Source organism: Protobothrops mucrosquamatus, unplaced genomic scaffold (assembly GCF_001527695.2).
Source record: "Protobothrops mucrosquamatus isolate PMUCROS unplaced genomic scaffold, P.Mucros_1.0 scaffold1226, whole genome shotgun sequence".
In the NCBI taxonomy this organism is placed as follows: domain Eukaryota; kingdom Metazoa; phylum Chordata; class Lepidosauria; order Squamata; family Viperidae; genus Protobothrops; species Protobothrops mucrosquamatus.
Genome location: NW_015387434.1, coordinates 212885 through 227804, shown reverse-complemented (window position 1 = coordinate 227804; position 14920 = coordinate 212885). Strand labels below are relative to the sequence as shown.

Below are 14920 nucleotides of genomic sequence, written 5' to 3'. Positions count from 1 at the left end.
TACATTCATCAGAAATCACTTCAGGAGGATTTTTACCTAAAGTGACCAAATATGAAGAGCAAGCTCACAGGATTTCAAATTTCTGCTTACTGTAGTTTTTAACTATAATTCATAATATGCGGCTATACATTTAAGCTTTAATATGGATTATGAGCATGCATCACAATAAAACTTGCAAGAGAATATGATTATATTACAACAAAACCTGTACTGATGTTGACTCCTAGCAACCACACATTAGATTTATATACAGGTAATTCTCGACTTATGACCACGATTGAACCCAAAATTTCTATTGCTAAGGGAGACATTTGTTAAGTGAGTTTTGCCCCATTTTACGACCTTTCTCGCCACAGTTGTTACTGCAGATGTTAAGTTAGTAAAATGGTGGTTAAGTGAATCTGGCTTCCCCGTTGACTTTGTCAGAAAGTTGCAAGAGGTGATCACATGACCCTGGGACACTGCAATAGGAGTCAGGTGCCAAGCGTCTCGATTTTGGTCATGTGACCATGGGGAGGCTGTAATGGTTGTGTGAAAAATGGATCATGTCACTTTTTTCAGTGTCATAACTTTGAACAGTCACTAAATGAACTGTTGTACGTTGAGGACTACCTATATATAGATAAAATACTAACCTAATAACTTTTGAAGGCAGAGAATGTTTTTTTTTACATGACTATCCAAGGAACCTAATATTAAATCAGTATGTGCTTATGCACGCTACTCACATTTTTCGCTGTAAACTAGACACTACTATTCCAAATATGGTCTAAAGCACAACTTAGAAACTACAAAAAAACCAGTTAATCCAAGGAAGTCATTTAAACATAGATGTAGTTTATCTACTCAGTTTCATGTACAAGTCTTTTATTCCTTATTTCAAGTATCAACATTCACCCAACTACTTCTATCTTATTAAACACTTCCAAGAGCCAGAACAATAGAGAAGGTACTATTATCAATTCTCCAACCATAACTATCACCCAATTTTTATTTAAAATAATTGGAGCTAAAGCTGAGAAAAACTATATACTTCTTAACCGTGTGGGGCAGAAAAAGAAGGAACCCCAAAATAAATATTATTTCTACTTCCTCTGAACTTGTCAGTAGTTAGGAACCCAGGACTACAAATGAATAACCAATATTGTACATAGGCTAAAAAGCAATTATACTGATTTATTTTCTTGTCTTGAGAAATTAATAGCTGAATTACACTGCAAGGTATGGTGAAAGAGAAGTGTCTTCCCCAACAGCTAACATGAAAATGCAGGCAATTAACTTCAGCTTTTTAAAAATGCCATTTACAAAATGTAATGGCAGGAAAATGCATGAATATCCCTCTTTCAACTTGCTCATTCACACTTACCTTCTATAGCAACCACACAAGCTGTTAAAAATGACTGTTGCCAACCACTCTTGAAAAAAACATTTACCTTTCTATTTCTATACCTAATTGGCAAACGTAATTTTGCCAACAACTATCCAGTCTTAGAAAAGTTAACAACGGAGAAAGCCACTCATTCATTTAAACAAGGTAAATTAGCAAAAATCATTATCTATTTTGCATTGCAATTCTCAAATTCAAAGCTAAAGTAGTAATTCTGTGCACACTTACCTAGGAGTAAATTCTACACTCCGTATGATTTATTTTAGAATACACATGATCAGCTTTAAGCCTAACTAACTCGTTATGACTCACTTATTTTCACAAGCATTTATCATATCCTACATTCTGAAACCACAAAACATCAATGTGTCAGATTCTAATTTCACATCTTAACTGCTTATCTTGCATGATAGCATCTAAGGAAATATAGCAGTGGAGCAGGGAGTTAATAGATTCTTACCAACACATTGAACATCCTAGGGCTCCTTCCCTGGCCTGGCATTTCCAGATGGTTACACCTGTTTTCCAACATTTCCATCTAGAAATGATGAATTTTCAGCAAATCCTTTATTATAGCCTTGATTTCTAATTTGTGATATTTGATTATATTGTATATAAATTGAATTTTCTAGGAACACAATTATTAAAAACTAAATATAAGATTTTAGTCCTCATAACCTTTTAACCCTATAAACTACCTTAATGATAATATTCTTCATATATATATAAAAAACCAATGATCTTTCAAAGGAGTTTCCACACTACTGTATTTTCACATTGGCAAAGCAATTCTTTGTTCAGCTTCTGTCTCAACAGTTTTGATAGATTAACATAACAAAACCCAAAAGTTCATAATTATTCCTGAATGTGCATAAAATTATTTCCTATTGTAAACTACTGGAATATTTACATTTTCCTGTTCTATTTCCTGGCAAGCCCTCTTTTGGAGACCCCCCCCCTTGCCTGATATGCCTTAATTCTGACAAAGCAGACAACTGGAGAAGGAAACCAAGATGTATTATCTTACATTAGAAACAGTAGCTTCCTTGTTTGACTTGTCTAACATAAGTAAAACGAAGCATCACCAAGCATAAGGACATGTCACTGATTTCTACCAACTATAGAAATCTGTTACTGAGGATCTTGAGGATATATACTTAACATTGAACTTGGACATCCTGGTTTGTCATCTCAAACTAGGATGTCCAGTCCTAAGAACAACAATCTTTGCTGGAGAGGAGCAAACATTTAATCTGCTGGTCCCTAAAATATCCACTTGTCTAAATAGACAAGGCATACATTTAAAGAACACACAAGTTCAATATTACTCTAGTTGCATTTTCTTCTACCTTTTCCCTTGCAATACTTTCTCTTAAGGAAGACCAGCAATATTTGAATCTTTTTTTGAAATAAAGTGCCAGTTTTTTTTTTTAATAAATACCAAAATCATGGACAGAATTGTTCTAAATCTTCAGGCTAAAATGCTAATGCAGACATGGCAAACCCGCGACGTCACGTGATTTCGCGCAACATTGCCGGCAATGGGGTGGGCGCAGCTTCCGGATGACGTGTCCAGCCCGCGGACCGGCAGTTTGAGACCCCTGTGCTAAGGTCTTCTCTCTATAGTTGTTACAGGTTGCAGCTCAGCTCGCTTGCATTATCTAACAAAGTACAGTATAAGGAAGCATTTGCTTCCTTGTTTGAATTATCTAACAAAAGCATAAGGAAGCATCAGCGATAGGGGCATGTCACTGATTTGTGCCAACTATAGAAATCTGTGGGACTGCAAATTTGAACTTTCCATAAACAGATGTCATCTGAAACTAGGATGTTCTGTCCTAAGAGTAACAAAAGCTTAGAGGCATTTAAAATGCAAATGTTAGCTTTAGCCAAGTAACCAACTTACTAAGATGCTTGTTTTCAAGAGATAATCCTCAAATACTGTAAAATATATTCCAGAATATATATGAGAAATGTGAATTTATCCTAATCCTTTTTCAGTTTTTTTTTTAGCAACAATAGCTTTTTAAGAGATAAAATATGCAGCTTTTTTCAAATCAACGTCTCACTTTTTAAGTCACTTAATCTACCGTATTTTTTAGCATGGGCATATGTACAAACATAACAGGAATGTTAAAATTACAAATGAGAAATATTTTAGTACACATTGTATGAGCAAAATCCTGCTCATCCAAGAAAAGCTCCCATCAGTGTCTTGTTTCCCAACTGCAAATCTGTTGGAGAATCTCAAAACTAAACTTCAAGAGCAGGTGGGAGCAGAGATGATAAATAAGAATTCACACCATCATTGATTTAAATCCATTTGAGTAAATTTTATGGAACTCGGCAGGGCTTGTATTGAATAGATTAAGCATGTGATTGTGCTAAAAACTATAAGCCAAAGGAAACCAAGTGGAAATGTGTAAAAATGTAATAAAATGCTTCTGAAAGAATTGCATCATTTCTGCCTAAAAGTTTTACTTATCAAGTCCTGTTTTATTGAAATGTGAGGTAAAACTCATTCACACAGGTATGCACATCATTTGATTTCAGATAAAAGAATTAACTTCACTGAAAAGCATGGTTTGATGTATGAGGTAATAAAAACGCAACAGCTACTTCTCAAATATAATGAAGTTATGACTTGATGTTGTAGTTGTATTCTTCATGCTGTAAGAATGAATGCTAACTACAGCTGCTGCACCCAGTCCTAATCAATGCTTCTGTTCACCTATATTGTGATGATCTAGGGCTAGGCAATATGTTGGCTTGTTTATTTACATATAAAGAACCCTACTGGCAAAAAGCTTGCACCAAGTTTCTATGCTTAAAAAAGAAGAGACAATTTATCCCTTTGTCAAAGAAACTTTATTTCGATCATACAATTCAAAAACAATTACTCAAAATTGACTTTTGACAAATTTGGAAATCTTTGAAAATATTTATGAACTTATTTCAAATCTCACTAACATTATTTCAGCCCTTAAAATAAAAACAAATATTGCTATTTTTAAAATAAAAATAGACATTTTTCTTACACATTTATGATAAACATGGTTTAATTTCAAAGTACTTAAGAGTAGAATGATCAAAAATAATTATGTCAACTTTTCAAAAATAGTTAAATTGATGTTAAAGAGATTGCAGAGTAAGTCTTGACAATCTGATCAACTATGAGAAATTGACACTCTGAAATGTTGCACTCATTTTCAAAGGATTAAGCCTTCAATTATTTACCATTTTAGCCACAGACTTGCAATAATATTATCAGTATTGCAAAACATTATCATGTCTTGGCTGTGTTTTCATTCCTAGTTGTACAAATCGATTTTGTTCAAATTCAGTTTTCTCATTTTTTTAAAAAATAAGAAAGTTTGCTGTTTCTCCAAAAATAATTTTTCTAATGCATTTTAAATTGTTTATTATGTAGTGATATTACTTTTTGAAGCAAAATATTAAATGGCAACATAAAATAAGGTGATATACATTACACAAATAGTAAATGTAGAGTTCAAAGATAAAATTGAAACATCTAAACCCCAAAAGGCCAAGTTGTAACTTCAGAACACACACATTTTCATTAACATCAATGAGAAATCGAGAAATCATGTAAATTCTAGTGCTAAAGTAAACATTAGAGTTGCATTTCTATCCCCATCTTCCATAAGTAAATTCCACTCAGCTCAGTATTCACTACCTAACCTATATAGCCATATAAATGTTATGTTACTACATATGATACTACAGTACAATGTGGAGAATCTTATGGTCAGGTACTATTTTTACACATGTATAGATGTATTGGCTATGCCAGCCATCCAGTCACAAAAGCACACACGCTTGGCACACACACACACACAGTATTTTACATAAAAATACAGGTTTTGTGTAAGACAGAATGTTCTGTTATAAAGTTTAAAAAATAGCCTGTTTTTATTAGTAAAACAATACCAAAACAATTTAGATTGCATAAGAACACCTTCCTAGACAGATAGCAAGGATAAAGAATCAAGATGGAATGGCTATCATTTATATGAAATATAAAATCCATTTACTTAATAGAATATTTCAGATGAGAGAACTTTAAATGTGTAAATGAAGAACCTCCCAACAATTCAATCAGGTAACTGCATTCTTTTTTTAGGATTGTGCAATTCCTATATTGTGATTCTGGAAATAAATGTAGCTGTTTTAATGAGGTGAAACAGATGATGCAACATTCTTAAGAGTAACTTTTCAAAACTGAATCCAAAATTTTGCAGAGCCATTTTATTGATTCATTAGCATCATGCTCAAATCCCATTTTCTGGTTATTCCCATGAGCAAGTGCCAACTCATATATTAGGAATGTACAAATTGTTTTATGTACGGAACAGGCAATTATCCAAATCCGATACTGTACAAGGTATTTCAGATTTCAGTTTTGCCCAATTACATTTGGCAGAAACCCCAACATGCAGTTGCTTCTTCTTGAAAGGAACCAGTATTTTTTCATTTTATGGGTATCTCAACCAGACAAATCCATAAAGAATTTAGCATGCTATGTGAAGCATGGCTATACCAAACAAATGACGGAGCCTTAGTTAGCTACATCATGTCATAGGAAGCCTGTGTATGGCAAGTTAGAATTTGTGATTATTTTGCCATGCAGAGCCAGCAATCAGATTAGTGAGCCAGGCTGGATACCAATGCTATTCTATTAGTTCCTTTTCTAGTTTTACTTTCAGGCAATATGAAGAAATAATTTAGAATTGGTAGCATCATAGCAATGAAGGAAGGATAAGATGAAATGAAAGGCAGTAATGTCTCCCAGAGTAGCAAAATGTATCTGAAAGACAGTCTCCTGAACTTTAAAAAAATGCAGATTGTAAAATCAAGCTCTCCCTATAAGCTCATTACACCAAAGCACAATTAAGCTTTATTCTGGGAAAGCAATTCTCCAAACTAGCTGAACTAAAGATAACTGGATTGCAGAATATTCACAGATCACATTTTAAGGGCTTTTAAGGATGCACATAGACCAATCAACTTTGATTGATCCATGCTCAAGTTTGTTTCAGATGATTTTGGTCTGAGAATGTAACAAAATGGCACTGTTTGGCTCCCAAGGTGGACCACAGTTAAGTAGTTTAGAAAAAAAGTGATGAGAGAAAACAGCCAAGTATATAAATGGTCAGGAGTGAAATGCTGAGAAAATAAAGGAGGAAGAGCTAGTACAGTGGTTCTCAACCTTTTTAATGCCGCGACCCCAACCGGTCGTAAGTCGAGGACTAAACCAGTCGTAAGTCAAGGACTAAACCAGTCGTAAGTCGAGGACTACCCAACCGGTCGTAAGTCAAGGACTTTCCCTGCCCAGGAGCGCCGCGCATGCGTGGTTCCGCCCCCTGCGCCGGCCGAGGCGTAGCTGGCAAGCGGCAGAGACGGAGCAGGCCGACCACCAGCTGGCCCAGCCCAAGGGAGGTAAGGCACCCACCGGAAAAGGGGAAAAAAATGGCGGACAAAAAAATGGCGGACAGCCTTGCTTGGCGACCCCCGTAAAATGGTTGATCGACCCCAAATGGGGTCCCGACCCACAGGTTGAGAACCATTGAGCTAGTAGAATATGTCATTCCAAGAGCCTGTTGCTTTCTGTTGAAAATCTTCATAATAAATGTCAGTATTCCTTCAGCATATCTGGTGGGGAAGGCCAAGGGAGGGAAAATGCTAGAAAAATCAAGAGTAATGCAAGTGGATCAATAGGATATGCTACACTGTGAGCTGCTGAGAGTATAAGGGGACAAAGGGCATAAAATGTACCAACCTTGTCCTATTCACCACATACTGGATTCCCTCTCTGGAATTCTCCTCCCCCCAGATGTTGGTTTGTCTGAAACCAAGAACAATCCAAACATTCCACATTGTTTTTCTTAAACCTTACCTAACATGAAAGTGTAAGGAAGACTTTACAAATAAGGTCAAGCTGTTTTTGAATCAGGGAATGCAATTTTGATAAAATGGTAGAACATGATTCAATGACCCTAAAATCCAGCTTGCATTAAATAACTGGATATTCACTATAAATGCAACATGTATTTAAGCAAACATTCAAGGCAATCATTTCCAGCAAATTTTACAAGTGATCTGTAGTATGATGCACAATTATTTGGGGAGAGCCAGTATGGTATAGTAGTTATGGCATCAGGCTAGAATCCAGGAGACTGGGAATTCTAGTCCCACTTTAGGACTAAACAGAGTGGGCGATTTTGGATCAGTCAGACAATGGCAACCCACTTATGGAATCTTGCCTAAAAAATTGCAGGGACTTGTACAGGCCGTTGCCATGAGTCAACATGTACACATACAGATGTGGGGCAAATCCCACAATAGATTGATGTATCCATTATGTCATAAATTGTATTTTTAGAAAAAAAAATCTGTTGGGATCCTAATTTTGATTTCTCCTTACATCTACCTAAATCAATATGCATTAGCACATCAAGATTGCTTGTCTGGTGAGATAAATGCTATAGTATGCTAGTGCATGTTTTGGAACATGTGCAGATTTGCAGTCATATTTTGACAAGTAAAAATAGCTCATCTGTAGATGAAAATACTTTTGGTAAAAAAAAAACTTTAAAGATGACACTCTTTGATTTTTCATTAGCATCTAACAAAGAGTAGCGAGAATGTGGGGTGGGTTTTTTTTGTGTTTTTTTTTTGGCTTACAGTCAAATACTGAAGGTATTAATCCAAACAGTATTGTAAGGGTAAGAGGAAAACTCAATTTACTTTTTAAAAATCTGCTTAGATTGGCACCCTAAATCTTCACTTTAAAATCTTCAAATAAAACATAGTTCTTAAAGTAACAAGGAAAACCACTAACATGTTTGCAAATGATCTTGTGGATGGCATTTTAAAGTTACGATCTGCATACTAAATTTTTATTCAAAAATCAGTTGTGTCCCTTTTTAAAAACATGTTATATCACGGAAAAATGATTGCTAGTAGTCAAACTACTTATATTATCATCTTAATAACATGCACACAAATTACTTACTGGATTGCAAACTAATCAAACACCCCCCTTTAAATGCAATGCTCCATTTACCTGCATTGCAACTACTAGACCATTTTTATACCTTGTTTACAATACAGAAATGTAACAGGAATTATCCTTAGTTCCAAAGAACAGTTGCAAATAATTCTTTCACAGAAATATTTTCCAGCCAAATTCATTCCAATGATGTTGTATGGCATACTATAATTCCTAGCCTATGAGGGGATTACATAGTTCAAGATACTTAATAGCAATGAAGTGAGGTCCTAGGAATTAGTCAAACCTTTTCTGTGGTAATAATCTGTAGAAACAGTCTGTTTATTTGTCCATTATATATATATATATCTCCATCCTATTTTTCCTCCAAAAGCTCAATACAATTTATAAGAAAATTATTTCACTCCCACAATAACAGCCTGTCAGGTAAACTGAGCTGGGAACTAAGATTGGTCTGAATCCCAGTGAGTTTCCATGGCAAATTTAACACCTTAACCTCTACACCAGAATTGCTTTCATTGCTGTTGCATTCTACTGGCTTACCCCTCCATTTTATTTTGCAACTTTTAAGGTAGAAAGAAAAAAGCAAGGGTAGGCAAACACATAAGAGGACCAGAGAACACGAAGAGAAAGGAAAGCCATATTGAAAGCCGCCCAGAAACACTGGAGATGAGTGGCATATACTAAGTGTGAAAAGATGCAGAAAAGTAAAAGATTACTGCTTTTAAAACACATACAAACGAGTAGCGCAACCTCTCTCGTCGCAATCAAACGGGTCGATCACATTTTAAGGACTTAAAAACTTTTCCATGGAAGTGAGTTAGCGCCACCAGGGTTGGAGAGCAAAAGAATACACTCGTGGCGCGGTCCTCTACTGTGTACCTACGGACACGTGAAAGCGGCCCTGGGCCTGAAATTTGGAACAGCAGCAGCCAGCAAGGGAGGGAGTGGGAAGAGAAAGAGGCGGAGGAATAAGAGATATTGTGCAGTACGGAGCGCCTCCACACGAGGCCCCGAAATGGATCGATAAAACTCTCCAGCTCGTGGGCAGCCCAGGAAAAGAGGGAAACACGAATCCCTCCAGCTCCCCGCCAGTTTCCTCAACCCATCTACCACGCCTCCGCCGGCCGAACAAACCCCGCGGCGCTCCTATCTTTGTTCCCCTCGCCCTTCCTCCCCGCACACCTCGATTGGGAGGGGAAGCCACTTCGGCCTCCCGCGAACAAAGAAGCCTAGCCCACCCCTCCGCCACCCCCTCTCCCCGGGCCGCTTTCCACCCGCCAGTCCGTCGTGGAAGTCGGGTGGGTTGACGGGCGGCCGACAAGGCGCAGAAACGGCAGCTTTCAGGGCGGGGGGCAGCTGGTCTCCTCAGGCTCCTTCTTTCACTCCCGTAGCAAGGCCGAGGGGCGTTAGCGTCGGCAGCGCCGCCGAGGCAAGGCAGACTCAGACTCTTTTCGAACCGACCCTCGTCCTCCCCCGCCGCCGACGCCGCCCCGACCACCCCGCGCGCCCCCTCCCGCCATCTCCCTTTCCCTCTCCCGTCAGGAACTACCGCCGCGGAGCCGGCCAGCCGGCCTGTATGGGGGAGGGAATGTAAACAAACGGGGTTTTATAGCTACCTCAGCTCGAGTGTGCCGTGTGCATCTCCCTCTCCGCTCGGTACCAAACCGCCGCGCGCGGGTGCCGCCTCCTCCCACTCCGGAGTGTTCCTGCTGCTGCTGCTGCTGCTGCTGCTACTACGACGGCTAGCTGCGGCTACTTTCCCAGGGCCTCCGCTACGCCATTCATCAAAATCGCTTACGCCGGGCGCCGACCTTCTGCCGAAGCGGAGCTGTAGCTTGGCGCGCGGCTAAACTACGCCACCTCACCTCCCCCCGCCTCTGCAGGGCCGATGCGGAGAGTAGTGGCCCTACGCAAATGGCGTAACTGCGTTAGCGGCGGCGGCTGCGGCACTTCGCAGAGGAGAGCATGCGCAGTTGAGTGAGGGGCTTTCAGCAGTAAGAGGCTTGTTTTCTTTTTCGCGCGGCGTTTACTGGATTGAGGCGGTTGTGGGGAAGCCGCTTGTAAACCCCTGTACAACGGAGACCGCCCACTTGGAGCCTTTCCTCGTTTTTGGTGTGTAAATGAGGATCCTGCATATTTCACCGCTTCCCTGGAGAGAGGAATTGGGGTAAAAGTTTAAGCAATTCAAGGGTGGAGCAAGAAAAGAATGAAAAGACATTATTTGCACAGGAGGAAGAACAGAGAATAAAAAGTACGATTAAGGCCATAACCAGAATAATCAATGGGCCAAAACCTCTAATTTTGAAATTGGCTTATGCAATAATCGTCCCCATTCATAAATTACTTGGTTCCTAAGTGGGCCATTTCTTTAGGACTTGTAACTGAATCTGCCGTGTTGGGCTTTGAATGTACGTAACAGCCATTTGACTTCTTGTATCCCAATTGGTGTCCAACCTTGGTTGATCTTGGAAAAACGAATCAGGTTCCGCCTAGCTCTCCTTGGATAAAAGGTCACTGGGAACTGTAGGCTATATAGGGAAAGGGAAGAAAATCCCAGAGGACTGCACTGGCAACTTCCTTCCATTTTGAAGCCAAGAACTGCACTTGATGTGCCTAAGTCACCAAGGGTTGAACTCAGTTGAAAGGAGTCCTTCATTTTTACGTGGATAATGCCATTGTAAGGACCCACTGCAACTAACCGCCCAAGAAAGCGGAGGAACTTTTATTAGGGGTCAGTGACAGTAGGGAAGTCAAGACGAGATCTGGGGGAAAACCTGTGTAAACGGTATAGTTAGGCTAGCAATATATTCCTCCCACCAAAGTCATAATGTCCATTTGAAATCCAGCCAATCCACAGGTGGCACGAAATCTGGCCGGCTGGTACAAGATTCTTCTCCAGCTTTCATTTCTCTGTAACCATCTCCCTGATAAGGGAGACACATTCCTTTCTCAAGATGATAGAGGCAGGAGAGTTATCCCAAGCAAAAGCATGCTCCCCCTCCCCCAGCAGAATGGCAGGCCCCAAAAGTAGAATAACTATGCAGGGGAAACAATGAGGGGTTTGGGGACCTGATAGCCATCTTCAAAACTGATCCATCTCTTATTCCCTGCCAAATGTTCAATCTTCATTACTAGTTTAAAAAAAAAACCTCTTAAGAAAGGAGATACATAAGGGAAGATAGTGTTACAGGAATCTTCCTTGAAACTCCAGTATGTCCACATTTAATAGTAATCCAGTAGGCCCATATTGGAAGTATTATACCAAGCACAAAGTTTACATGTTTGTCCTATGTTGTGATGATGCTTTAATAAATTATGTTCCTAATGGATGTTCTTCAGGAGTTATTTCCCAAATGTGGGCCATCACTGTAAAATACACATTGTAAATATAAAAATGCCTTTATGATAACAATCACTTTACTTCGTTCCTAGAAATATATGTGGGACGCCGATGTCACTGTTACCTCTGTAACCCTTCCATGGATTTTCAGCATTTTTTTAAAAAAATGCTGTAGAAATCAATTATGGAGGAACGGGAAAAATAGCCACACAATATTCTAAAAGTCACCATGCACTAATGAAAATCCAGGAACATCACAATAGTTGATTGAATTATGCAATGCTTCAGAACATACTAAGTAATATTGGCCTCTTTGGAACAGTTACATCTTTTAGAATTACACCACAACTAAAGGGTTACAGATATGCAACTAAGTTTCTTTTAAATCATGGTTTATAGATCATATGGAATTCACACAGCATATTAAGTCAAAATTAACAAGAACTGGATCAAATGCACATTACCTGAGTGATGGCTTTCAAACAAAAGATGTGAACAGCAAGGAAACATCTCTTTTTTTATTACACTTATTAGATATTCAGGAGCTGCCATTTCTTCCAGGTTAAAAACAAAGGATCAGATCAGGTTAAGTGGGGGCCTACTCAACAATGCATCCTTTGTCAACCATTCACATAAGCTTCACTCATTTATCTCCCCTGTTCAGATTGCACCTCCCACTGATTTCCTTCAGTGTCAGGTAAATGCCCCTATAGTTTATATTTCTTAAAGGAGAATGGAGTCTGATTTTCCTGAGTAATTCAAATCCCTGTTTTTTTTTTAATTCAGCACTACACTTAGGGTCATATACAGAGAATTGGCTTTTTACATTAACTGCTATAAAGAAAATAGTGGGATGATGCGAATACTTGCTTTTATTGCTTTTTATTCAAAGCACTTTTCTTTAACCAGGTACCTCCAGATGTTTTATCAGACTACAACTCTTGCAACCTGGTTGAAAGTGATGAGAACTATAGTTTGACAAGGATTGGGAGGGCATTAGATTAAGAAAGTTGTTCCAAGTGTGTGATTGTAATTTCTTAAGAATGTAAAGTTAAGGAATAATCACATTGTATTTGGGGGTAGCACATTCACATTAAGAGAAACATTTGTAGGATAAATCCAATTGAAATTAAAAAATTTAAATATTGTCTATCTTGTTAGTTTTATATAAAATTCATAATGTTTCTTTATAGATCTGGTTGACTTTATGGGACAATAATTGTCCTATAAATGATATACGCTATAGTAATTATCACACATAATGTTTGTTAGAGAACAAGACATCATATTGCAAAGCAAGAACAAAAATATGTTCACTACTGCTCATTACCAGTTGAGAGCCCTGTTTCAGAATTGCTTGCAGATTGTGTGAAGATGTGGGATATACTTTACTAACATAACAAAGTCTTCTGTTCAGGTGCTCTGTTACTTTGAAAGTTATTGATAGATGTGTTGAACATGTAGCAAAGGGCTAAAAATCAGCAGCTTGGTATGTGATGGATTGGCCCACAAGTTTAATGATCCCTATCTCTCAGTTCCTCAGAATCTTCCACAGTATTTTCAAGAATTCCACTTCAGCCACATACAGTTATGTCTAAGATTGCAAGCACTTCCAGTGGGTTTTGCTTCCTGTTGTGGGAGTTGTTTTATGTAATCTGCACTTGGCAATTTTCAGAAGTTTTCTGGTATCTGCCAGCCTCTCCTACATTAAGATTCAGCCCTTGGAGGATTGTGATTATAATGTTAATAACTTTTTGGAATTTGAGAGCAGATTAAGGGCAGGTGAAGTTACACCCATTCAGAACACAGCAGGTTTGGATCTGCATTCTTTACCTAGATGTTCATAAAAGCAGTAAGATACCGGCCAGGCTAACACCCAAATCATAGCTGTTTGGAATATGTTAGCTCACAGATGATATTTAAAACATTAAACTTGCATCTGTTTCCTTTTTGCCATCATTTACAGTGCCCCAGTTAACGAGGTCTGAATTTTGTAATTCAGAGTTGCAGAGGGAATTATAGCATAATTTGGAAATATTTCAAGATGATTTTTTTTTTTGCCCCAGAAAATGGTTGTACAGAGCAGAACACTTTTGGGACAGGAGATAGATAATTTAGCATTTTGGTTTTACTGACTTACTCAAAACCATCTCTTTTAGATGTTAATGTGTATTGTGCTTTTTGGCTTTCAGATATAATTAACCAATTCTGTTGAATTTGTCCCCCATTCAAAGGCTCATTTTGCCAAGTTGAACTTGGAACTTCAGCCCCAAATCCCTGTTCATGTAGTACTCCACAGTGGCTCAGCAGTTTGAACAGCCCAGCTCTCTCTCTAAGAGTAGAACATCAAAGTGGAGATTTAAAAATAATAGTCCACTCAGTCGCATGTAAGTGACAGCAAGCTGGGAAGAGTAGAAGTTGAAAAAAAAGGGGCTTGTTGCTATAATGCAGTGGTTCTCAACCTTTTTAATGCCGCGACCCCCAACTGGTCGTAAGTTGAGGACTAAACTGGTCGTAAGTCGAGGACTAAACCGGTCGTAAGTCGAGGACTGCCCAACCGGTCGTAAGTCGAGGACTTTCCCTGCCCGGGAGCGCCGCGCATGCGTGGTTCCGCCCCCTGCGCCGGCCGAGGCATAGCTGGCAAGCGGCAGAGACAGAGCAGGCCGACCACCAGCTGGCCCAGCTCAAGGGAGGTAAGGTACCCGCCGGAAAAGGGAAAAAAATGGCGGACAGCCTTGCTTGGCGACCCCCGTGAAATGGTCGATCGACCCCAAATGGGGTCGCGACCCATAGGTTGAGAACCGCTGCTATAATGGGTGCTAAGAGCACAGTGGTGCCTATTCAGCTTTTTTTCTTTGCAGTTCCTGAAGTGGTACCTTGACTATTGACAGTCAATTTAGGATGCTGTGATTATGATTTTGGAAGGTGACACATGTGGGAACCTTTAAAAAATAAGATTGGCATCAATGCTAGTTGAGGATAGGATGTTAGGCAGTGTGCACTTGATCCCAATCTATGTCCTTTAAATAATAAAGTATATTGTGCAGCTTCTGTATTAGAAGAAGTAATAATGACATACAACAGCTATTTACTCAGTAATTACTATTTTGATAGGAATCTCAGCAGAGCTTCTGGAAGCTATTATCCTCCAAAAGGA

The 14920-nt window shown here is 38.9% G+C and overlaps 1 protein-coding gene across 4 annotated transcripts in view; it reads right to left on the bottom strand.

Annotated features, from left to right (window-relative positions):
* The window catches only part of SLC39A10 (solute carrier family 39 member 10), a 36239-nt gene extending 23960 nt beyond the window's left edge, over positions 1-12279 (bottom strand). Inside the window, exon 1 of one of the 4 annotated variants that reach the window (XM_015820980.1) lies at positions 12228-12279. Coding sequence is in view for 1 of the 4 variants with exons in the window: in XM_015820976.1 (XP_015676462.1) it covers positions 1848-1925 (78 nt within the window). In the remaining 3 variants the exon portion in view is untranslated. Of the gene's footprint in view, positions 1-1615; positions 1635-1847; positions 2001-10039; positions 10130-12227 lie in introns of those variants that run through there. The other 3 variants (XM_015820978.1, XM_015820976.1, XM_015820979.1) reach the window with 3 other exon arrangements.
* Positions 12280-14920: the final 2641 nt, after the last annotated feature.